The following is a 26913-nucleotide window of genomic DNA, read 5'->3' on the forward strand; positions in this document are numbered from 1 at the left end:
TCTCTATATTAGTCAAGCATAAATGTTGATCTATCAAATTCTAGGACTTCATAACACGCTTTTAAAATGATGTCGAGTTAATAATTTAATGTTCTATTATTTTTAGCTTCAAATTACACTTTGCGAATCATTAGATATCAAAAAATATTAACCATTAATAAGAAAAACAAATTTCCTGTCTATGGTATAGTAATTTTCAACCTACGTGCACCGCATAGAGTAACAAGTGCAACGGAAAAGTTACTAAAATTAACAAAAATACATCATATTACGGCAATTAATTTTTTATTTTCCGAGTATCATATTGTTGTCATTATTCTAGTGTACAGTATTTTACTAGCTTTAAGATATCCGAGTAAGTTCTTCTATAGATTTATAAACACCGTACCGAGCTAAGATATATTGTAATTCGATGCTATTTTTACCTCTATTTAAATTCTGTACCTAATTTAATATCAATAATATACTCCCAAATTTGACCATGATATTCATTAACCACAACGTTAACGAGGAAATCTTAGTATTTTAATTTATTACTATCTATCGTAAATACAAACCTCTGGCAGTCATGATGGTCACTTTAAGTGGATTGAAATCTTCAATTAATGGAGCGAAATAAATAAAAAATTAGCTTAAAATGAACACTTATGCAAGCCAGATGTGGCACACATGTTTTAAAAACGTATCCCTAATTCATACCTGAATTATTAATCACTTTTAGAATAATTAGCATCGTAATACTCGTTGTACAATGGATGCAGTTAAAATTTTACTGAGTCCATTCAGACGTAATAGCCGAACTTAATTTAGTCGTATATTGGCGACTCTTCATTGTCCTGAACCAGGGCGTGATTACGCATTAGGAAAGTAACTTGTATTTATGGCTGACGTAGAACGCTCTATATTAGTAGTGCCATATTCTTAACCTAGAATTACAACGGCTATAATACTAAGGATGTTGTCTTGAGCAGGTATTACTAAAGCAAAAGGGGAAAATAGACTACTCTTAGCATCATTCTAGAATTTCATGGATCTTGACCGACCAACCTAATGAAATTGACAATTTTTATTAAAGTTTTAATCATTGTAAGCTATTCTGAATAGGCATTACAGTATTAGCCGAGAGCACAACGCATATTGGTAGATCAATCCAACTGCAAGGATATTTTCCATTTTTATCATTTTTTTATAGCTATAATCTATTGTAATTTCGTTAAATTTTAATATGCGTCATAGCTAATTGTCTAAATAATGATGATCCTTAATATCCTCTGATATGGAGGGTACGGTATGGTAGCCCTGACTTTAAAAATGTTTTTTTATTAATTTTAGGTTACTAAACTGCCATACCAGTAAAATATCAGGATAGCACGTAGACTTTTGCTAGTTTCATAATCGAGATTTATGAATTTACCGGTATGCTTTATTTCTAAGTTACAAGTGAAATTAAGGCGTAGAACCTAAATTCTCTGTCTTTCACTTAACCCTTTAATTCGCGCAGCCGCTTTCGCAGTTTCTCTTAGACTTATGGTTGCCGTATGAAAACAACACAGTTATACGATAAGTATTTAATAACCAACCTTCCATATAAATATCACAATGACAACGATATTCTCGTTAACAATTTCTAGTAATTAATTGACCGATATTTCATATATATGTGGTACAAAGATTAGTAGATGAATTAAAATATTACCTTTTTATTAATTAAGATTCTAATGCCTGTAAATATTTGATGTATATGCATGGTAACAGATACTGTACTGTACTTGGAAAGAATTGAGGCTGTAATCTTTTCAGCTTAGTAAGTAGATTAGATTTAACTCAGTCCTAGTGCAGAAATATCTCATGTTTACGTACTTTAAGATTCGTTGCTTTATTTATTTTTATCTATCGCATTTCAAATTCAATAAATCGCTAATTAATCCATTTAACTGACTTGAAATAAATAACATGAGCTTCCACTTTTCATCTTAAGATACAATTTGAAAAATCAAGTATTTATTATAAACCTTTTATATAAAGGAAATACGCGTAAATCTACGATATCTGACTGATCTACATTATAACATAATATTATGTGGTAGCTAATTATGGCTATTATATAAGATGCAGTAATATACAGCAATACAATACTTGATAGCTATGAATATGTGTATCGATAATCGTATAAAACATTTTATCTATCAAAATTCGCTGAAGATGAAAGATATCCAATGCTTTCATGCGTATGATATTGAAATACCAGGATGATTGATTTGATAAAGAATAATAATCGAATTTTAAATAACTTTCGATACATAAAATGAGCTCTTCATGCTTGCATTGACTGAAATAGTGTAAGTAGCTGCCATATTATTATAGAGTACATAGAGAGGGCCTTAGAATGTTTCTGATGATAAAATTTCGAAAAATTTCTCATGCATTAAAGCAGCTTCCTCGTGCTTACCTTGATCTTCATAAAGCTGTCCAATGGCGAAGTATAAACTTGCAATTGCTGGATGGTTATGATCAAGGACCAATCGTCGAATTCTAAGTGATTTCTTAAACATAGAAATAGCCTCTTCATGATTCTTTTGGTCACAATATATAGCTCCTAGATTACTATATGAGTCAGCAATAGAAGGATGATTGTGACCAAGGAATGAACATTGAACTTTGAGTAACTTCTTATATGTAGAAATGGCCTCTTTAAGTTTACCTTGCTTAAAATAGGCGTTTCCCATGTTATTATATATTGCAGCAAGATCAGAATGATTATCACCAAGGATTGACAATTGAATTTTGAGTGAATTCTTATACATAGATATACTCTCCTCATACTTTCCTTGGTCAAGATAGACATTTCCGATGTTGACATATGTCATGACAAGATCGGGATGATTATGACCTTGGACTGACAATCTAATTTCAAGTGATTTCTTATGCATAGAAATAGCTTCTTTATATTTACCCTGTCTTCTATAGCAGATTCCTAAACTACTATATGAATGGGCAACTTGGTGATGATTGTGACCAAAAAGTGACAACCTAATTTTGAGCGATTTCTCATGCATAGAAATAGCTTCATCATCCTTTTCTAACTCGTAAAGGCTAAGCCCAATATTATTATATGCCATAGCAAGATTGTGATCATCGCAGTCTGTGACTAATATTTGAATTTTAAGTGACTTCTCGTAATTAGAAAAGGCTTCTTCATACTTACGTTGAGCATAGTAAATATTTCCTATCTCACTATATGATTGGGCGACATCAGTGTGATTATCACCTAAAGTGGACTTATGGATTTTGAGCGACTTTTCATACATAGAAATAGCCTTTTCATGCTTGCCCTGCTTAAAATAGGCATTTCCTAAGTCCTTATATGATCTAGCCATATCGGGATGATTGTCATCAAGAACAGATAATTTTACTTCGAGTGACTTCTTATACATAGAAATTGCCTGTTCACAATTTCCTTGATTCATATATGCAGTTCCTATTCTGCTATATGACATAGCCACTTTTGGATGATTATGACCAAGGGTTGACAATCGAATTTTAAGTGCCTTCTTATGCATAGAAATAGCCTCTTCATGCTTATTCTGAATAGCATAAACAATTCCCATATTGTCCTTTATATCAGCGATATGGGGATGATCGCCTTTATGGACTAATAATTCAATTCTGAGTGACTTCTCATACATCGTAATAGCTTCTTCATGCTTGCCTTGTTTAAAATGCTCGTTCCCTAAATTGATATACGAATCAGCAATTTGGGGATGATCGTGACCGAGGACTGATAATTGAATATTGAGTAACTTTTCGTACATGGAAATAGCCTCTTCGTGACTTTCTTGTTTAGCATACTCATCAGCTAGATTGCTGAATGAATTAGCAACTTCGATATTATCTTCGCCAAAGACTGACGAACGAATCTTTAGCGATTGTTTATACATAGAAATGGCTTCTTTATGTTTACCTTGATCGCTATATACCATTCCTATATTGCTATATAATTTTGCAACTTCAGGGTGATTGTGGCCAAGGACTGATAATCGAATTTTGAATGATTTCTTATACATTGAAATAGCATCGTCATGCTTACCCTGACGAAAATAGACGTTTCCCATCTCATTGTATGATTCAGCTAAGTGGGGATTACTAGAGACTGATGATTGAATTTTGAGTGACTTTTCATACAGAGAAATAGCCTCTTCGAACTTTCTCTGATGAAAAAAAACATGCCCCATGTTACTATATGAATTGGCAATATCGGGATGACTATGATCAAGGACTGATAATTGAATTTTAAGTGCCCTCTCATACATAGTAATAGCATCTTCAGATTTGCATAGATGAGCATAGGCATTTCCCAGATTTTTGTATGATATTGCAACATGAGGATGCTTGTCACCAAGGACTGACAATTGAATTTTAAGTGACCTTTTAAACATCTCAATGGCTTCTTCATACTTCTTTTGAATGGAATAAACTTGCCCTAAGTTGTTATATGACATGGCAACATCGGAATGATTGTGACCAAAGACTGACAATTGAATTTTGAGTGACTTGTTGTGCATAGAAATAGCCTTTTCATGTTTGCCCTGCTCCTGATATACAACTGCCATGTTGTTATATGACTTAGCTACATCGTCATGCTCGTGACCAAAGACAGATAAATTAATTTTGTGTGATTTCTCGTACATAGAAATAGCATCTTCATACTTGCCCTGATTGTAATAGATATTTCCAATATTATTGTATAATGCAGCAACATCTAGGTGATTACTACCAAGAGTAGACAGATAAATTTTAAGTGACTTCTCATACATAGAAATAGCCTCTTCATGCTTGTTCTGATTTCTATACACAATGCCTATGCTATTATATGATCTAGCAACATCAGGATGATTGTGATCATAGACTGATAGTCGAATTTTGAGAGATTCCTCGAACACAGAAATAGCTTTTTCATACTTGTTTTGATCACAGTAGACCCATCCTAAGTTATAATATGATGCAGCAACATCAGGATGATTATGGCCGTGGGCTGATAATCGAATTTTGAGCGACTTCTCGAGCATAGAAATAGCTTCTTCAAGCTTGCCTTGCTTTCTGTAGATAGTACCAATATTGTTATAAGACTGAGTAACGTCAGGATGATTATGGCCAAGGGCTGATAATCGAATTTTGAGCGACTTCTCGAGCATAGATATGGCTTCTTTATGCTTACCTTGATCGCCATACACAATTCCGAGATTGTCATATGATGCAGCAACATCAAGATGGTTATCACCAAGGGCTGACAATTTAATTTTGAGTGATTTCTTATACAAAGATATAGCAACTTTGTACTTCTTTTGACTTTGGTAGATCTTTCCTAAGTTGTTGTATGATTTGGCAACATCAGGATGAGTCTGACCAAGGGCTGACAATCGAATTTGGAGTGACTTCTCAAACATAGAAATCGCCTTATCCCAATTGTTCTGGCTAAAGTAGACGTTTCCTAGACTATCATACGACGTTGCCACGTCAGGATGATTATAACCAAGAACTGATACCTGAATTTTGAGTGATTTCTCATACATAGAAATGGCCTCTTCACTCTTGTCCTGACACTGGTAGATATCCCCTAGGCTACTGCATGACTTGATGATATCGAGATGATTGCGACCAGAAACTGATAATTCAGTTTTGAGTTCCTTCTCAAGCATAGGAAGAACCTTGGCTATGCTTTGAGAATCAGTAAAATCTACATACAAAAAATTCTCGGTATCTACACCCTCCTTGTCTAACAAATTTAATATTAAATCCTGAAATTTCATTTGATCTTCCACTGCCCCATTCCCGCCTCCTCGTAATTGCTTAATACCACCTTGCTTGTCTAAGCATTGAGCAATTAATAATTCTTCCTGTAGCTTTTCAGCTAGTTCTTGTGCTTTTTTACGGAATTTTTCTGCTTTTATGCATTCACTTCGCTTTATGTATATATCCACAGTAAGTAGATAAATGTTGCATTGAAGTCGATCAAGATCAGCATCACTTGTACTTTGGGATATCGTCTGAATTTTATCCAAGGCTTGTGTATAGTAAGATAACGCTTCACTAAGATTGCCAGATTGGTGATTAACGAAACCTTTATTGAATACAGATATTATATCCTCAGGGATAGTAAACTTGATCGGTTGATTCTCCATGTTAAAATCTGAAACACTAAAGCGATATCGGTAATAGTTAGTGAATGTGAAACAGTTTTATCCAGCAACCTCTAACACGGGTAAACTGAAAAAACTTAGTAGCAAACTGAAGATCACTTCTATCTACGTTAAGACTTCAGTGGTTTTTTCCTCCCGTGGTCGGTTTTAAGACCGCATCAAGATTATAAAACTTAAGCGCAAACTGTGGCAAAAAAGCTATTTGCTATATGTACTTTGTATATTTAATTAGGAAGAATACAAGACCGTTGTACGAGTAGGGAGGGTCCTAGTCGTCATTTAGTACTTCCAAAATACTCGTCAACAATTTTCTGTTATTATTCCGTAAGAGCTGCGAAGTACTGTTTAGTAGAGAGTAGTTTTAGTAGCTAAACCATCCAGATACGGAAGTTAATCGCTCATAAGCAGATTAAAATATGCCAAAGCAATGGGTTCAATGATCATTAGGTTCAGTACATCTTCATACAGTAAATTAGTAAGTTTCGGTTTCATTATCCACACAGGCAATGAGTATTATAGTAATTCCGCAGTATCACGTTACTAGTGATATCTTTAGTGACCATGATGTTTCTTCTACGGATATAAAATACATAAGCTTGTTCAAGCTAGGTTAGTGATAGTAGTCTCTGACCTATAGTATCATGGATTCAATCCTCACTAAAGATTCCTACAGATACATATTTTGGAGTACACTATCATTCGATGTTTAAAATTCATGTAGCACTGTGAATCATTTACCATACCCCAATAATCCGGTCAGTAGTAGGACTACATTAGAGTAGTGCAGTAATTTATCATGTTCGTTATCATGCCTAGATGAGATAAACGTTTAACCCTTAAGGTTCGCGGTCCGATAACGTAAAGTTGGGGTTTTTAAAAGGATGCCGTTTCATCATATCAGTCAAAATTAAGAGTAACTTTATTAGAAAATCCGAGTATTCTACGTCACATAGTGCTTTCATTCATATTACTATCAGACTTTCAAAATATATAACTACTGTAATTATCTAAAATCATTGCATATTCTTTAGTATCTTCAGCAGTAAACAATACGGTATCCCAATTAGCTTCAGTTATAATTATAAATTCTGGAGCAGTAACAGATGTCGAAGATTTTAAGTCACTCTCTCAAGATTAACCGCTTATTTGAATCAATTTTAGTCTAAAATTGTAAATTTTGAACGGCGTTAATGAAGATTTTAAATCGCTTACTCAAACATTTATTTCTAAAAATTAGAGTGCTTGTAGTAAATATCATATGCGTTGCATATGGTAATGAAATCAGAAATTTAGATATAAAACTAAATTCTGCCATAGTAAACTGTATCGAAGCTATGCTATTCCCTTCGAAATTTATTTCTAGCTACCAATACAATGCATGCAATATACGCGTAGATATGGCAAAACCTGAAAACGTTTAACCATAATTTATAAACTTTGGCAAAAATTTGCACGACCACTAAGATTTTATTTGATGTACCGATACTATATTTGCGGTTCTTGATTCTTATCTGTCTATTTTTTTAGCGAACAGTAATGTTAATTAGTCCCTTCTCGTGAACGTATCAGTCTAGATCTAGAGCCTTCTTTAGTCAATGGAGCTAGTTGGCGTAATACATTAAATAAACTACCTGTACATTAGATAATTCACGTAGTGTTTGTCCTATATAAACTAAACGTGAATAAATAGCTCTCTAAAAAGAATATTCCACGACCTTTCTTTAATTAGCCTACTTTACATTCACCGTATATAGTGCTTTAGATATAGCAATGCAAGTTTTATCTCTAAAACGAAATTCATCTCCCATTAATTTATAATTCATCTGTTTCAAGTTACAATGTTCCGTGCATTCTAATCATTGTATCAAAAAACGTTATGAGTTTCTTATATCATGTAAAATTTGTATCCATCTCCTCTTTTTCTAAGAACGTAAACCAATATAATATATGTAGGTACATTGCTTATAAAAATAGAAATAGAAAGCAGATATTTTTGTTTTTCTCATTAAGCAAAGAGAAGATGATACTGGATTCGGTAGTATAATATTAATTAGTGTTATTCATAATACTAACTACGGTACCGGATACGATGTATTCCTTGTTTTACCTACAGCATGAGTAAATGTTCGCTCATATTCGGGCTACGTAGTACTTATTTATAGCTTATTTTTGCCTTGGAAAATATAAGAGAGGCTTAAAGAGCACGTCTGTTAGTGAAACGACGAGGCATCTTTACTTTATCACTACGTCACTCCTATCTAATTTTAATACGAATAACCGGCTAACAATGAAGAACCAATCCCTAAGTGAATTCAAGCATTGCCTGTTATTCTGGTTATTAACAAAGTTGCCGTTAGTCATAAAGCGGCATTCTAGCTGATCTGCGTCATGTAGCTCTTGATTTAGAAAAATAATTCAAATGAAAGGTGAAATAAATGGTGCGAATGCAGTCTAAATTTTAAATTTTACTATGATAATTGTGAAACTTCAAGGCTCATGTTGCAGGCAGGCAGCAACCGAGGTACCTTGCCGTCAACATGACTCGAGGCGGACCACCATCATTTACCACTCTAGTATTTATTCTATAAGCTAAATCTATTGATTCAACTATCAAATACATATTATTTATACTTAAGCACATACAATTCTGGTAAGAATTATATAATTTTTGTGTAAAATAAATTAAAGTCTAGTCTACATACACTTAACTACTTATAAATCTGATTATACACTTTTACTAACATGACTTAGGGGAAACAGTTTCACTATTTTCTACGACAGAAGACAAGCACCCGCATAATATAGAAAGCGTGACGGAAAGTCATAAAGTTAGTACATAAATAATTTAAAATGTCTAAAAGTAATAGGATGACTTCAGCGCTAGCTGTAGGGTTTCCAACGTAGATCAAGTTAATAATGTTATTCAGTTATGAAAGAAAATTCCCATAAGTATTAAGAAATACATACATAGACTATGATGTCTCGCTTAGACAACTTGATGTCCATCTTAAATGCCGAATGGGTTCATACCCCACTGAGTTGCTAAACAAACGGTTAAAAAATCGCAATAAAAGAAGGCCTCTCAGATCAGGTGAATTATATTATAGTTGCCAGATTCCAATTGGAAACAGCCATGTATTATGGTGATGTCATTATCATGATCACGTAGCCTAGAAAAATAGTTGTCCAATGATTATATAAAGAATATTATTGTCTTAAAATTGTTACCAGAAGTAGTTCCAACGGACTATACGATTGAAAAGCCGCTTTAACTTGTGAAAAACATTAGTTTTTCTTTAAAAAGGTCGTGTTTTCATCTATGTACTCTAATATTAATTATAGATTAAATATATAAGATCTATATCATTTCTAGGCAGTATTCGCAGTTAATTAAATTGCTAACAATTATCAAATTGACGAGATAGATGATACTGACACTTAAAACTTAAAACCCCTCCATACCTAGTATTCCAAATTGGCCATATGTACACTACAGTACTATAAATAAACAGAACATATATTTGGATAAGACAGCGATGGCATTATGCAATAAATCTGTTTTTTTTAATTCTGCGATAATTCTAATCTCAAATGGTTCGAAGTAAAACAGTTTATTACGAGTTTCTCGTTAACAGAAACCAGCTACTGTAGACTATAATCTCAAGTGTGAAAGACAATCTGTAATGCGTTACTTTAACTACTTATATCCTTAGCCTGTTTACAACCCGAAGATCATAAACAAGAGTTACTTAAGCAGCATCTATTAACTACTAGACTCAGTATAAGTACGAAAATTCTACGATTACTATGGTTTTCTATGAAACTTAAACTGTAGTATCCTTTGTACTTTGTAATAACAACATAAATATACTTGCACTTGTTATTACTAACTCTATAATGTTGATAACGGTACTGCAACTTACACAATAATATAACATCATCATACATTAGAGTCCAACAGTTTTAGGATTATAAGTATTTCTTCTTTTACTTATTTGAAGCGATGAAATTAATAGTAAAACCTGATATATAACAAAAATTACTTACATTGCGAATTTTCTAAATATTGATGGTAAAACATTTAGAGGTACACAGCATATAGCGATGATAGTCTGACCCCTCACAATGCAAGTAATTACGAAATGATCTATGTGTGCAATATACAGTAATGATTTCCTGAGCCTTTATACATTTCAGAAGGCGATGGATATCGCTGATGTTATGTACGTAGATTTAGAAATGTTGTAGCTACCAACTTTAAGCAAGTCATTTCAGATGATAGGTACCATATTAATTGTTCCTGCACCATTTTTCTTTGCAATATGCCCAATCCCAACTAAAGCAATCTGACTAAAAATCTTAACAGGATCCAATTACATGCTTACGGATAGGGATTCTACCTGGGTCAACATTTTAGATGTTGGATCTTAACATCATAGTAAATATCATATCGCCCAATAACAAGTCGAGACTGGAACACTTAAAGAATTGAGTTCTTCTTACTCTAATTCTATTTCAATTGAAAACGGCGGGAATAGTTCTTACTGCTGCTTTTACAAATAAACAGAATCACCACTGCAAGTGGCTACCGGAACTATCACTATGTAGATGTTTACAACTAGGTAATTGTAGCTTAATCTATAACATTGATTGCGATATTAAATCATTCTTATTATTAATGATACTGATGGGTTATTCAAAATCAAACAGGATTACTTACGCCAAGAAAGTAATCAAAAGATAATAATGCTCCTATATTAATCTATTTCATAAATAAAGGCAGCTGAAACCAAAGTCATCGAAACGAAATATCTCGAAAGAATCCAATTCGTAATCTAGCTGATTAGAATATATCCATGTTGTTATTCCTAATATTGTATCTTAAATATGTTCCATAGCTATCATTAATCTCAGCAAGTATCTGTCTCATATTTTGCACAAACCCTTGTTTTGCAGCCTTTCATGCGTGGCTTATAACACTTTTAGTAGTGACTAAGATGCGGCTTTATAAATTGGTTACAAATTAAAAAGAAAGAATTGATATATTCGTATTCAATGCTATCTGCATTTTTCACATACTCTCTAAAAATCCTTATACTGCAGTTCATCGTGCGTATCCCATAAAACTTCTAATAGCGATCAAAGTGCGTCCTTACGAATTGGTCATAAATTAAAAGGGAAAAATTGATGCGTTCTACTCACGTCTTTCTCATACTCTCTATCAACCCTTATACTGTAGTATATCATTTATTTCCTATAATACTTGTAGCAGTGATTAAACTGCATTTTTACAAATTCGTCATAAATTATAAAAAAAGAATTGATGTATTCTTGTTCAATTCTATGCTAATTAAAACAGTAGATAGGGTCAATACTCTGTTAGCTTTTGTTACTATACCGGTACTACGCAAATACGTTAAAATAGATCTACAATATAATGATTTTAGACAACGTCTAAAGTCTATCTGATGTTGGTGAACGAGTATAACAATCTAAATTGAATGACTTAGTTCATGAACCTAACAAATACTTTATAATAATATGATGTGACGACGACGACGAAATTGAATACTGATCAACGCTATCAATTTAGAATAGATGTAATGTCCAGTAGTGTCGAGAGCAATTTGGTCGAGATAGTTTTTTAGTGCGTTATTACTCTATTTCTACTCACTGGATTATTTTTTTCTGCTGTGTTTAACTGTTCAATTATATAAAAAATTAATGTTTTAATAAAGGAAAATTTTTTAAGTCTTTATTAATGTAACAAAGGTGATTAGTTCAATAGGAACATCCACTGTATGAGCTATTTAGATTTACAACACGCAGTAATTCTAGGCTGCTACAATAGTAACAGCTTGTAAATTGAATCACTAAAAGCAAGTTGAAAGTAATAACCTGTTTCAGCTGCTGAGGACGCTCTATTAGTTAAGTTAACTCTTTTAGCTACAAAAGTACTATACTCTGTGAATCATGTGTAAGACAAATTTCTATTTTGTTTGTATCCTTTGTTTATCATGTGATAGAAAAGACTATTGATGCAGAAAGCCACTCAATTAGATACTCACTATACTGCTTAGAAGTTTTGATGCCAGTATGTAGCAACATGCAATTATCGATTTGACTAGCCTGATTCGGCTACTGTGGAAGACGGTATAAGCTGAGTTATCATAATTGCTATGAAATCAGTCTGAATTACACGTACGCGTATTAATGTTTTCAATAGGTCAGATCTCTATTTGACATTTCTCATTAGTCCGCGATAGCATAGACTTCTTAATATATTAAGACGCTAGTCATTGATTTAAAAACAAACTACTTGGTAAGATTACCTACGTGCTACTCTCTCCAAATTATTCAAGCATAAATCTTGATCGATCAAGTTCTAACACTTTATGCTTTTAAAATGACATCAGGTAATAATTTAATGCTCTATTATTCATGGCTCTAAATTACACTTTGCCACGTCAGTAGAATCAAAAAATATTAACCATTAATAAGGAAAATGAATGCTCTGTTTATGGTATAATAATTTCGGCATACGTGCACCACGTAGGCTAACAAGTGTAGTGAAAATGTTGCTAAAAATTGACAAAAGTGCAACATATTAATAGATTTTTTTATTTTTAGAATATCATATTGTCATTATTTTAGTTTATTTTATTAGCTTTTAGACATGTTAGTAAATTCTTTATAGACTAATAAACACCAGACTGAGTTAGGGTTTATTGTAATTCGATACTATTTTTACCTCTATTCAAATTCTGTGCCTAATTTAATGTCAATAAAATACTTCTAAATTTAACCAATTACAAACTACGCGTATACAAGAGGAGGCCGTAGCCTTAGCTATTATCGCTTGAATGATCTACATTTAACACTACGTTAACAGGAAAGTTTCGAAATATTAATTTTTTTATTGTCTATCATAAGTACTTACCTTTAGCAGATAGAACAGTCACTTTTAGAAGATCAAAATCTTTAATTAATGGAGTAAAATCGATAGAAATTGACCTAAAAATGAACAATTTTGCAAGCCAGATGTGGCACACATGTTTTGAAAACGTATCCAAAATTCATGACTAAATTATTAATCACTTTTAGAATAATAAAGATATTGACTTAAGAAAACAATGATCACAATTATAAAGGAAGGATATCCCTTTCTTTCTTTATTGAATACACGTATGTAGTATGGTATAAGCTAGTGGAAATAAATTACCCTGTTTAGAGACTTTCATTCTATCTGACTTCCATCAACTTTTCATTCTTTCAAAGCTATATCGTAAGGGACAGTTCTTTCAATATTACTTTACTAGCAAGGTAATACTAAAAAATTTTTAGAGTATTGTGGAAAATCCGTATAATAGTGAATCATTTTTTATTTCGATATAGACTTAAATACCGATTATCTTCACCTTATCTATTGATCTGTAAAATATCGATACTAAACAAAGAATATTTTATAAAAGAGCTGTAACTTAATACTTTTGTAGTTACAGTCAGTTGATTTATCAACTATATACGTAAAAGAAAATCGATGTCAGTTTATGATTTATCAGATAGTGATATAGTCTGGCTGCCATTACTAATACGTACTTATAAGAATTCTATTTAAGCACTACTACATTCAATATCAATTACACTACCTGGATGGCACCATCTAATCCAGGTATTTTTACAATTTCAAAATAAATTCAGTATTTGTCAAATTTGTCACTACTTTATCTTTTAATATTTTGAAAACGCTTCGATAGAAAAAATGACATCCAGTACTCCAATTCAAGAAAATAGTAAAGCTAAATGTAGTAATCAACTGAATCTAAAACATCTTAATCATTTGGATGGATGGATGCGGAAAGTCATGGAGTTCCTATATCATCCAATTGATCCTTCGTCTCTCGGTATAACGCGTATTCTCTATGGTAAGAAATAGATTCATCCAAAACCATTGCAATAACTTGAATCTATTACCGGCATTTAACGTGGAATTGAACGATTTTAATTCGTAAATATGAATTCACAATCCAATACCTGCCTAAGGAGATAATTTGTTATTAGTACAACAGTAAGAGGTGATTGTCCAATAATTGAGAGAAGTTTGAAACTTAAATTCGGACAATTAGAATATAATTTTTAAGTTTTAAATCTCTTACTAAAACATTAGCGTCATGGGTAAAGTATTTACAGTAATTATAAATGATTATTTATAAACTCACTTAGCTAGATTACAATTGATACAATTTCTTATCTTTGATGAATTGATAGGGGATACTTTAACTACAGCATTATTACGCGTAGCTGCAATGCTATAATACAACTTTTGTAGCCTTTTAATCTGTTGCTAATGGATTGTCATCGACAATTAGGATTTTTAATGATTGTTGATACAACTCAAGAACGAGGAATGGAAAAGATTCCTTACAAATACAAAGACCCAGAAGCTTGTTTTTTCCCACTATTTAATATACTAACACCGTTATCTGCCGATTGGATGCATGTAGTCTACTTATCGATGATTATTGCAGCATTCTGTATTTGCATTGGTTTTTGTTATCGTTTCGTTACCATTTGGCTAGCAGTTTGCTATTGGTATGTTTTCCTCTTAGACAAGACAACATGGAATAATCATTCTTACTTGTTTGGTCTGTTTGCGTTATTCTTTTCTTTTACCAAAGCAAATCGATGGTGGTAAGTATTAACAATTTCTTCTAATACTATAATATTACGTGACTCATTTCATTGCATTCGATGCCAGTAATTAGCATCATATTCACTTTAAAATTACTTCATTTCAATAATCAAGTCGGCCTTTGAGTGACTTTAATTTCAGCAAATTTGTAAATCTTACCTCTATTAGTGCGAGAGGATATCTACTCTACCTATAGCTATAAAAGAATTGTAAACATCTTATAGTAGTCCTTTCAAATTTTCCGATGAATAATAATCATAATACTTCCGAGTGTACCTTTTCGTAAGATTAACTCAGTTAATTTCATAAAAATAATAATTAATCAATATATTTTACCGGAAAAATAGCATCAGCCTCATAATTTTAGTAGTTTTTGTAATTTCAAATAGAGATAACTTAATCTTTTAAAGCACACAGTAATCTCATCTAAATTTGAAGTTTAATTCATAGTACTAACAACAGCATCTAATAATAGAGCAGAAAGATTATAAAGCTCTAAGTAAATAATTGTAGTCAGGTATTGCCTCATTTAGCTACGTAATATAAATTCTTGAATTTGTCTGATACTTTAATTTATAACGAATCAACAGAATAGCTGGCTAAATTGATCCCTTAAAACTTTATGATTACAAATATGTGAAAATTTTAAGGAAAATTAACCCGTCATTGTCTAATTTTATTTCCTTTCTACCTTACTAAATGATTCCTTTTACTATATTAAAATCATATATAAAAAATATTTTAGCTCTGTGGATGGAAAATTAGACCAGTCAATTCGAAATACCCACATTCCTCGATGGCATCTAGCTTTATTTCAATTTCAGGTACAATTTCTAGGTTATTTAATTGCATTATGAGATGTCATAATATAAGTTGAGAAGGTCTTAATCCTTACAATAGCTACTGTTAGAGAATAGTCAAATGTAATTATTACAACTTTCAATTTGAAATATCATAAAATCACTATAAATTTGCTGATAAAGTAAATAATAAATTTATGGGTGCTAAAGATTTTGAGATCCCTTAGTTTCGAATTTACTCTCTTTATTGAAAGATCTTTCTAGTCTACTTTTATGCTGGAATAAAAAAATTAGATCCAGACTGGATAACTGGTAATTCAATGGTATCCTTAGAAGCACATTGGGTATTTTCCTTATTTCACTATGTTCTAACTCCGGAGCAAGTTAACTTGTATATTGTTCATTATGGGGGATTTGCTTTCGACTTAATGGAAGGATTCCTATTATTTTTTGACATCACACGGCCAATTGGGCTACTGTTGGGATTTTATTTTCACTTTTCCAATGCTTGTATGTTTACTATTGGTATCTTTCCATATGCTATGTTAGCAACATTACCGATATTCTGTAGACCGGACTGGCCTAAAAGATTACTTGTAAAAACCCCACAACGTTGGCAACGCCATTTCATTATTGATGCACCTAAAAATTATTCCTCATCAGATTGTTATTATTATGCTGATGAACGAAATAGCTCTGATCAGTGCACGAAAAATAAACCTAGTAAGCAAAGTACCGAAATCAAAGATAGTAATGAAGGCATTGCAGTAAACTCTGCAAAATTAGGAATTCGGCGCTTTACAAAGAAAAATAAATTTACGTTATTTGCTTTGAGCTGTTATATCGCTATTCAGCTCTTTTTGCCATTCTCACATAACGTTACCAAGGTTTGTTTTTGTCTTTACTTAATCACAAAATTTTTAAATATAGTTATCGAAATTAGGTGAAACACTTATCGCGTTAATAGTCCATATTTTAGTAGTTAAGTACTGTTTTTCAAAAGACTATTCCACGTTCGACATTGATCTATTTGTTTAAAATTATTTTCCATTAAACCTTAGGGATATACTGGCTGGGACGATCATGGTCTATATGGATACTCTTGGGACATGATGGTTCATACTTGGGCAACACAGCATGTTAAAATAACAGTCGTCGATCTTTCAAATGGCCGGCAATTTCATCTCAAGCCTTCTGTATGTTATAAATATGCGTTGGTTGTTAGATAATTATAGTGATACATTTATAGCTTTATACTGTCTATGAAAGTGCTTACATACGGTAACCATGTCGTATTAACATGGTGTAGAGATTGTTTTCAATTTTATAGATAAATAAGAATTTTAACGTTTACTATTACATAACGATAATGTAGAGTTTCCTTGTTGGGTCGGCGAAATTCAGCGATCGTTGGAATTCTCATCCTGACATGATTAAGCAATATGCTACTTGCATCGGCCGCCGTGTGAAGAAGTTAGGTGTTAAACAACCCGCAGTTTATTTCGATATTTGGAAATCGATGAACCGTCGATTTAAACAACGAACAGTTGATCCATCTGTTGATGTGCTTGCAGCTCCATGGTCACCGTTTACCAAGACGCCATGGATGATGCCATTACTCAAAGACTTTACGTGGTGGAGATCGAAAATGGTTGAACTGGATGAGAAATTATTGAATGATAGTATTACCTTGTCAACGAATTATGTAGCTGATTTTCCGGGCTTTACACTGGAAAATTTTGTACCGGAAGTTTATCGAGTGAATTTAACAGTATTACAAGGTACAGTACGCATTAGTGTTGGACAGAAAGGCCACAACATCGACGCTAATCAAACAGCAATTTTGCCAAATAATAGAACTCACGAAGTTCGCGTAGTATCCAAAGAACCGGCCAGCTATTACTATCTTTTCAGTAATATTACAATGGAAAAGATGATTGATCAAGAATTAAATAAGATTAACAGTACTGAAGAAACTGCCAAGAATGGTACTACTACATACTTAAAATCTATAAAAAAGAAATTAACTCCAATTTATCGCTTCATCTATCTCAAAGGACTTCTCTACTACCATATTGGCAACAATACAATCAACGCTTTAAGCAACATACTAAGAAATTGCAATTGCGATCAGAATTTGTTACCGACTAATAAACCTTAGCCGATGGCGCTATTTTATCCGTAATTACAGCATAATATGATAGGTTTGGCCTTGACGTAGAGTAAATCATCCTCCAATTTTCACCGATAGCTGGGTAACGGATACATGTTTAATGATCTTAATACAGCTTTTTGATAAAGTTTTCCAGCCTATTACAGAAATTACTTAAAAGTGAGGAGATCATGAATTATTACGTTAATATTGCGATGTTTACTCTTTGAGGCAAAATATCAACAGTCATTGATCTTGATTAAATTTGGAATAAGCGTATGAAAGTAGTTTTTGATTTTAGTAAAAGCAATAAAACTGTGGCAATTTAAAATAATTATAGATTACTTTTCTTGTTATCCTCAATTAAAATAAAAATCAACGTCAAAGTCGACTCTTCCAGCGTGATTTAAGGCTTCATGAATGATTCTAATGTGGTATAAGGTTATTCTAATAATAATGACTCTTCGAAAATCACACATTTATTTCGATGAAGTTGTAGTTTTAGAACACCGACAATAAGCACGATAATTGATATTTAAAGACTATCGAGAAACATTGTTTCTGTGCATTAATCTATTGGTAAAGAGTCGCGTAGATTCAAAAAAGTAACGGTTTAACAAAGTTTTGTGAATCAAATTAATTAAGATCAGCGAGTTTGAAGTGTTAATCTTTTAGTGGATCATTGTAGAGAAGCCTATCGAAAAAGAATTTTATCTGATCTTTAAACTAACTGAGAAGAACTGGTGGAATAGATATAAAATTAATAAGGAACCAAAATATGTGACAGTCTCCAACCTCTGCATACGATAGTAGACAGTGAGTAAACATCTCAAGCTATAGTATATCAGAAAACGATATTTTTGTGTGTGTTTTCGTGTTCCGTATTGGCTACCTTTAATAACAGTTTCAAGTCCCAATTTATTTGCCATACGGCATTTCATTATTTTAACTCGTTATTAGCCATTCAAGAACTTTTTGTTAATGTGATCGTAGTTCAGTTAAAAAAAAACACTAGCTTTCATAATGATAAAGTTTTTCTCTTGGGACTTGCTATAGTCAAGATAAAGTCGTAATGCAAATTATGCATAACAATAAAATTATTTTATATAAAGTCTTATATGCGACAATATATTGTCTTCTAGTGCTACTTTATCCTTTCCAAATTCAATCATTTTACAATAATACTGTATTAAAATAACCCTGAAGCCTAAAAAGTCACTTCTATCCTCATAAGCGACTATTGTTAAAGTAGATGTGCAACACAGATTCATCCATCTTAAATTTACCGCCGTCTCAATGATGGATGCACAGTACTGTAGTGATTATAGTAAGGACCAAAGACGTCTTACCATACCCGTATATCGTATCTACTATCTAGTGGCCCATGACTATATACATATATTCAAAGATGGCTATAACAGCGTTAATGAATTATTCATTACACATTTGTACTTGATTACGGAGTCTACTATTAACTAGAAGAAAGTAAGCCTAGGCATGACTACTAATAGGTTTTCTTTTGGTATCATGGCCTAGATCAGCAGCAGTACTATATACTGCAATACAAATTTATCAGTCAGAAATTGAATGTACTCTCAGTACCTTAAATTAAAGGAAAGAAACTTTTTAAATTGAACGGATGTTGCCCTGGGCTTCGTAGTCCGCTAATAACCTTCGAAAGGGCAGTGTATGCTATCTGAAGTAGTCGGTAAATTGCGCTAGCAATGGCAGTGATACACAGCTCCATGCGCGCTACCATCACATGAATGGACCCACACGAAAATCGACCTATATTGTCTCAATTACACCATATTCAAGTATGATAATCATCGTAAGGTAAGATTATTTTTAAGTTAGACGATGCAGTCCACCAATGGCCTTAAGAAAATAATCTATATCTACGTAGTTAACCATACATTTCGACTATAATGCAAATAAATTTCCGCACAATTCATTGTTACTTCAATTAACACCGTTGCAAAGTAAGTGAATGTAATTCTGAGATTACTCATCTTTTATTAGAATGCATAATCCATTAGTAAAGTAACTTTCAATCTATAGAATGGAATAAGCTTAAGAAAATATGTATAAGATAAAATGCATGATTATTAACACTTTGACTTATGGGAATACTGTGAATAATACCTGTATTAACTTTCAACAGGCTTATTGTGAAGTATTAAAAAAACATATCACTGCGATTAGTAGGCACCAAATTCCCTGGAGATGTACCAAGTATAGTCATTCGTGCTTTACATTCAAGTTAATTAGCTAAATGGGCTTCCGAATTTTAATGAAGTCCCATATGGTAACCGTTCACAGCATGTTTTGTAGCATTAGACAAATGTTATGACAAACTATTGTTTGTGAAAAAAAAGTACTTTTTCTCAATCTGGCCTTAGCAGAATCATTTAGCGTTAGAGATTTTGACTTGTTATTTTTTGAGGGTCGCTATAGCTTATACTTTTAGAAAATTTATAAGATTGATTTGATATAAGAATTTTGTAGTGCTGCTTTAGTACCTACCGAAAACGGTTCCTATCGTCAATTTTCAACGATGTTTGGCACTAGGAAGTTGATACAACTCTTACTTTTTAGCTATTTACTTCATTTTGCCATCGCCGTAAGTTTCAATTAGATCAAATTTATTTATTCTATATTGTACAGTATTAGGCACTCCCTTTTTCCTTCATTAACTCTATTAAACAAACATGCATAGTGATATCTGAAATGGAGTAATGATTCTGGTAATAAATCCACAAATTACTTGAATTTCTACCTTCTCTTTTTCTAGGTATTTCAACCGTTTCAACCCAAAACATGTCTTGAAATAGCAAAACATAACGCAAATCGTGGCAAGCGCGCAATCGAATATAATGATAAAAGTAGTGGTAACCATAACTTAGACCATTCGGCAGGCAAGTTTTGAATCGATGTTAGTTTTAATTTTAATGGCTTTTACTATCATTCAAAAAGTTAACGATTCATAAATAATCTCTACGTTTAGACTCTGCTCTTAGAAACGGTATCTATTGGAGTGATAAAGATAAAAAATATCTAGACAGTTTTGATCATGTTTTTACTGCGAAATATCCCATCGGAGGACGACCACCACAACTTGTTAGCAATCCTGAAGGTTGGACTGGAAACTCCCGGCCTTATATAGATAGCTATGAGCAAGTTTCCACCGAGAAAAAACCTGGCCTAAAACCACAGGCAGATTTTAGTCAACTAAAGGGTTGGTCAAAAAGCGGTAAATTTTTTCTAGATAAATACGATCATGTCTTTACTGAGAAGAAACCTGGTGTAAAGCCACGACCAGATTTTAGTCAATTTCATGGTTGGACGGCAGACGGTTTACCTGGTCTAGGAGTTGGTGGTCAATGGGGAGGCAAAAAACCCTACGTAGATGGTCTTACACCAGGTAACTGGCCGAATCACGGTGGAGATGGCGTTCGTAAGCCAACACAATCAGGTTGGGCACATGGAAAACCACCGTACGTTGATGGTCTTAGTGGAGGAGGAAGCTGGTGGAATAATGGCGGACAAGGTAATCATAAACCAACACAATCGGGATCAGGTTCGGGGTCAGGATCAGGATCAGGATCAGGTTCTGGATCAGGTTCTGGTTGGGGATTTGGTACTCATAAACCGTCGCATAAGCCAAATGCAACAGGATCAGGATCAGGTTCAGGTTGGGGTTCCGGCACAAGTAAACCGACTGGATCATCAGGATCAGGCTCGGGTTGGGGTTCTGGTACAAGTAAACCGACTGGATCCTCAGGCTGGGGATTTGGCAGTAATAAACCCACAGGATCAGGATCAGGCTGGGGTTCTGGCACAAGTAAACCGACTGGATCAGGCTCCGGCTCAGGTTGGGGATTTGGTACTAATAAACCTACAGGATCAGGATCGAGCTCAGGCTCAGGCTGGGGATTTGGTACTAATAAACCTACAGGATCAGGCTCAGGTTGGGGTTCTGGCACAAGTAAACCGACTGGATCCTCAGGATCAGGCTCAGGCTGGGGATTTGGTACTAATAAACCTACAGGATCAGGATCAGGATCAGGTTGGGGTTCTGGCACAAGTAAACCGACTGGATCTTCAGGATCAGGCTCAGGCTGGGGATTTGGTACTAATAAGCCTACAGGGTCAGGATCAAGCTCAGGCTCAGGCTGGGGTTCTGGCACAAGTAAACCGACTGGAGCTTCAGGATCAGGCTCAGGCTGGGGATTTGGTACTAATAAACCTACAGGATCAGGATCAAGCTCAGGCTCAGGCTCAGGCTGGGGTTCTGGTACAAGTAAACCGACTGGATCTTCAGGATCAGGCTCAGGCTCAGGCTGGGGATTTGGTACTAATAAACCTACAGGATCAGGATCAGGCTCAGGCTCAGGCTGGGGTTCTGGCACAAGTAAACCGACTGGATCATCAAGCTCAGGCTCAGGCTGGGGATTTGGTACTAATAAACCTACAGGATCAGGCTCAGGTTGGGGTTCTGGCACAAGTAAACCGACTGGATCTTCAGGATCAGGCTCAGGTTGGGAACTTGGTACTAATAAACCTACAGGATCAGGATCAAGTTCAGGCTCAGGCTCAGGCTGGGGTTCTGGCACAAGTAAACCGACTGGATCATCAGGATCAGGCTCAGGCTCAGGCTCAGGTTGGGGTTCTGGCACAAGTAAACCGACTGGATCTTCAGGATCAGGCTCAGGCTGGGGATTTGGTACTAATAAACCTACAGGATCAGACTCAGGTTGGGGTTCTGGCACAAGTAAACCTACTGGATCATCAGGATCAGGCTCAGGTTGGGGTTCTGGCACAAGTAAACCGACTGGATCTTCAGGATCAGGCTCAGACTGGGGATTTGGCACTAATAAACCTACAGGATCAGGCTCAGGTCCAGGTTGGGGTTCTGGCACAAACAAACCGACTGGATCTTCAGGATCAGGTTCAGGCTCAGGTTGGGGTTCTGGTACAAGTAAGCCGACTGGATCAGGATCAGGCTCAGGTTGGGGTTCTGGCACAAGTAAACCGACTGGATCTTCCGGATCAGGTTCGGGCTGGGGTTTTGGTACTAATAAACCTACAGGATCTGGCTCAGGTTCAGGTTCAGGTTGGGGTTCTGGCACAAGTAAACCGACTGGATCTTCAGGATCAGGCTCAGGCTCAGGTTGGGATTCTGGCACAAGTAAACCGACTGGATCATCAGGCTCAGACTCAGGTTGGGGTTCTAGCACAAGTAAACCGACTGGATCATCAGGCTCAGGCTCAGGTTGGGGTTCTGGTACAAGTAATCCGACTGGATCATCAGGATCAGGCTCAGGCTGGGGATTTGGTACTAATAAACCTACAGGATCAGGATCAGGCTCCGGTTGGGGTTCTGGCACAAGTAAACCGACTGGATCTTCAGGGTCAGGCTCAGGCTCAGGTTGGGGTTCTGGCACAAGTAAACCGACTGGATCTTCAGGATCAGGCTCAGGTTGGGGTTCTGGTACTAGCAATCCGACTGGATCATCAGGATCAGGTTCAGGCTCAGGCTCTGGTTGGGATTCTGGTACAAGTAAACCAACTGGATCATCAAGCTCAGGCTCAGGCTGGGGTTCTGGCACAAGTAAGCCAACTGGATCTTCAGGATCAGGCTCAGGTTGGGGTTTTGGCACGAGTAAACCAACTGGATCATCAGGATCAGGATCTAGCTCAGGCTCAGGCTCAGGTTGGGGTTCTGGCACAAGTAAACCGACTGGATCATCAGGATCAGGCTCAGGTTGGGGTTCTGGCACGAGTAAACCGACCGGATCATCAGGCTCAGGCTCAGGCTCAGGTTGGGGTTCTGACACAAGTAAACCAACTGGATCATCAGGATCTGGCTCAGGCTGGGGATTTGGTACTAGTAAACCTACAGGATCAGGCTCAGATTGGGGTTCTGGCACAAGTAAGCCGACTGGATCATCAGGATCAGGCTCAAATTTGGGAACTGCATCATCAGGCTCAGGAGGGAGTCAAATTAAAAATAATAATGGATACTATACATTATATGATGCTGGGAATTTGCCTTACATGGCGTACTGTGACTTCAAATCTGATAATAACTATGTTTGGACTTTGATAACATCGTTCTCTCGCGAAAATGGAAATCATGCTGCTTTGTCACCATATGGTAAACCATTCCGAAAGCCGCTCTCGCAAAATTTTCCTAGCTACGAAAATCAAGCGGATAATTGGAATAAATTACGTTTTGACCTTCCTAGAATGAACTTAATTAAAACACATTCCACACACTGGCGTGCAACTTGTAATTTCCAACAAACCGAAATATTAGCAAATCACAAAGATTATGTACGAGGAGCCCTTAAGACGCTGGATATAATTACTGCGCTTGGCAATAAGTGCGCTGCAGTAGAATATTTTAATGTTGATGGTAAAGGTTGTAGTAACTGCAAGATACCCGTTTCGACTATACAGGATAGTCTCTTTGGGGGTAACAGGATGCCTTATGTCCCTGTAAAGCATTTTTCTAAGTGTGGCACTCCAATTGCTATTACGGACAACACTGAAAATCTGTTTGGTAATTACGATGGAAAGTCTCATACCTTTTCCTGCTCCAAAGCTAGCACTTCTACTACAAATTGGTGGTTAGGTGGACGTATCTAAAGAAACCGTGGACCAATCATTCTATAAGGCTTCAATTTTGAATAAAATCAAAATTTAAGGCATATGTTTAAATTTAAGCAACTTTGTAGGATAAATTTCGGTGTTTCATATGGTAAATATCATAGCATCGTAATACTTTCGTAACACATAGCTATTCAAGGGGTTAATTATAATTATTAAGATACTTTAGCAGTACAGTATATTTCTTCAAACATGCTGGAAAATCGCTATTATTCTATCTGCAATATTGATAATAAGTAATGTACTCAACTTAAAGTTAATCTAAGCTCATCTAATATACTAACAGATTGAGATAATATGTGTATATGGTATTATATTGGTATGCAATGATTTAAAATCGTCATTTTCCTATATTTATCGGCGTGCTTAAGTTAAAATTCATATATTTTAGATTATTAATGAGATTGCTTCACTTTAATAACATTCGACCTTCGATTGATTAAGGTGTTTCTATCAGTAAAATTTCGATGAAATACAACAGTTATTGTATCTAATATACTGTTGGAACGGACTATAAAACATAACCGTTTTAAAGCTTACAAGGCAAGCTCTTTTGACTTTATTCCGTTTCCAAATCGAGTCACTATAACTCTATTCTCTTATTATCGTCAACGTTAATATAACAGTACCTTGGACTATCACATATACCTAGGTTTATCTAGTATGAGAATACAGTATAACTAGTAGGCAATACATCAGCGAAATACCAGTTTTAGTCGGAAGGAAAAGGTAGTACTGTATTTGTACGGTATTTACAGTGAGTTTATATCACTATTAAATTGTGGAGTAAGCTACTGATTAAGGATTTGTAGATGTAATAGATCGGATAAGTACATTAGTAAAATGCAAATTACCGTCATATCAGGCTGTATAGAAGTTTATTACGCTTTCCCGCTCGTCATAGAGTCTGTACGTAGTTAATATAGGGAAACACGGTAAAAAAATAAAGATAAAGTATATAGCAAAATGGTACTAGTAAATCAGAACTATACGAATGCGAGTCTCCCATCTGTATTTATTTCTATCATATAGCACAATTGTGGAAACGCATGTCCTTGTATGTCCACCGATATACACACCACTAAAACGGTAATTTCGTAACGGCTAGGTTGTTTAGTTAAATTATTTATTCTTTGTATAGTTTTACGTCTAGGCTAAAGAGACACAGATTAGATACTCGATTTATGCGTATATGAGACTAAATTCAGATGTTGATTGCTGTATCGTCAGAAATTATTAAAGGAACAGAACGAGTAGTCCCTAGTTTTGTATACGTTAAGCGCCTTTTAGACTTTGTCTATAGTATATAATTATAATAAGAAATATAAAATTTACGTAGTAATTGGAGTATACGCAGAAAAAGGAAAGGAAGGTAAAAAAAATGAATACTTTACTGCACAAGTGTATATTGCATTATGTCAACTCATTTATGTTAAACGTTACCGATACTTCCTAGACCGTGTTTATTGTCAAATTTTTGTTATAGCCGTACTTATCTACTTGTCTTATCCGATCGTTAGGAGCATAAATTCCGAAAGCACTATCTACAGAGTAATGCTTATTGATTTCTATATTACGATTTCGTTCAAATCAGATGTACCTGTATCTTAAAAACTCTGCACTAGAAGGAGCACGTAATCTGATTTTCAAGCGATTGTACTTCTTAGTAATTTTTTCATACAGTTTTACTGTTGCATTTCATGGTTATAGTCTAATACAAAGTTAACTAATTATTTTACTTCAATTAAATTTCATTTTATTTTATCCGTAAATGTCGCCTTAAGCGGTAAATCCATTCGTAAATATATAAAGTCTTGTATGACGTAAGATCAATTTTCCGTATACATAGGCATTCATGCAGGTGCAATGGGTGACTGAAATCAAAATCAATTATCAAACTATTTATAATGACGACAGTTTATTAGAATTAACAATTACAATTGGTTTAGTTTAATGATAGCCTTTATTATTAACTTGATGAATTAGGGCCAATGTTTCTTTTACTACACGTAGTTTTATTATCGCCTCTTTGATTTTTAATGCGATTTTAATGCATAATAGCCAAGAAAATTATTAATGAGATTAAAAGCTGAATATTTATTTATCTTTTACACACAGTCATGAGAATGACAGAATTGCAATCAATTTTAGTAATAAAAGGTAAAATCGAAGCATAAAAGATTTTAAAATATTGAAAAGCTGACATGTCCTAGTCTTGTAAGATTTGACTAAGTTCTACTATGTAACATCGTGCTAATGTCAAAGTTTGTTGTTTGCTAAGTGATTTTCTGCGATCTACTGGCAAGAAAGACAACTTTAAACGCAACTGATCAAAAGCTTCATTTAAATAATGCATTCGAATTCTCTCTCGTTCCGTAGCTCGGTGACGGCGTTTCA

General features: G+C 34.5%; 3 protein-coding genes across 3 annotated transcripts; 2 read left to right on the top strand and 1 right to left on the bottom strand.

Annotated features, from left to right (window-relative positions):
• Positions 1–2381: 2381 nt before the first annotated feature.
• TRIADDRAFT_59913 (uncharacterized protein) lies at positions 2382–6179 on the bottom strand (the record flags this gene model as incomplete). Its single annotated transcript, XM_002115922.1, has 1 exon — positions 2382–6179. One exon carries the CDS (start codon positions 6177–6179, stop codon positions 2382–2384), a length of 3798 nt encoding a protein of 1265 aa, XP_002115958.1.
• Positions 6180–13959: 7780 nt separating this feature from the next.
• Positions 13960–17850, top strand: TRIADDRAFT_30063 (uncharacterized protein; the record flags this gene model as incomplete). The annotated part of the gene is made up of 7 exons (XM_002115786.1): positions 13960–14122; positions 14567–14888; positions 15635–15713; positions 15944–16355; positions 16449–16576; positions 16751–16902; positions 17094–17850. The coding sequence occupies 7 exons, from the start codon at positions 13960–13962 to the stop codon at positions 17848–17850; spliced, it is 2013 nt and encodes a 670-aa protein (XP_002115822.1).
• A 1753-nt stretch (positions 17851–19603) lies between these two features.
• TRIADDRAFT_59915 (uncharacterized protein) lies at positions 19604–24495 on the top strand (the record flags this gene model as incomplete). Its single annotated transcript, XM_002115787.1, has 4 exons — positions 19604–19677; positions 20350–20464; positions 20636–20732; positions 20849–24495. The coding sequence occupies 4 exons, from the start codon at positions 19604–19606 to the stop codon at positions 24493–24495; spliced, it is 3933 nt and encodes a 1310-aa protein (XP_002115823.1).
• Positions 24496–26913: the final 2418 nt, after the last annotated feature.

This window comes from Trichoplax adhaerens, genomic scaffold (genome assembly GCF_000150275.1).
Source record: "Trichoplax adhaerens TRIADscaffold_12 genomic scaffold, whole genome shotgun sequence".
NCBI lineage: Eukaryota > Metazoa > Placozoa > Uniplacotomia > Trichoplacea > Trichoplacidae > Trichoplax > Trichoplax adhaerens.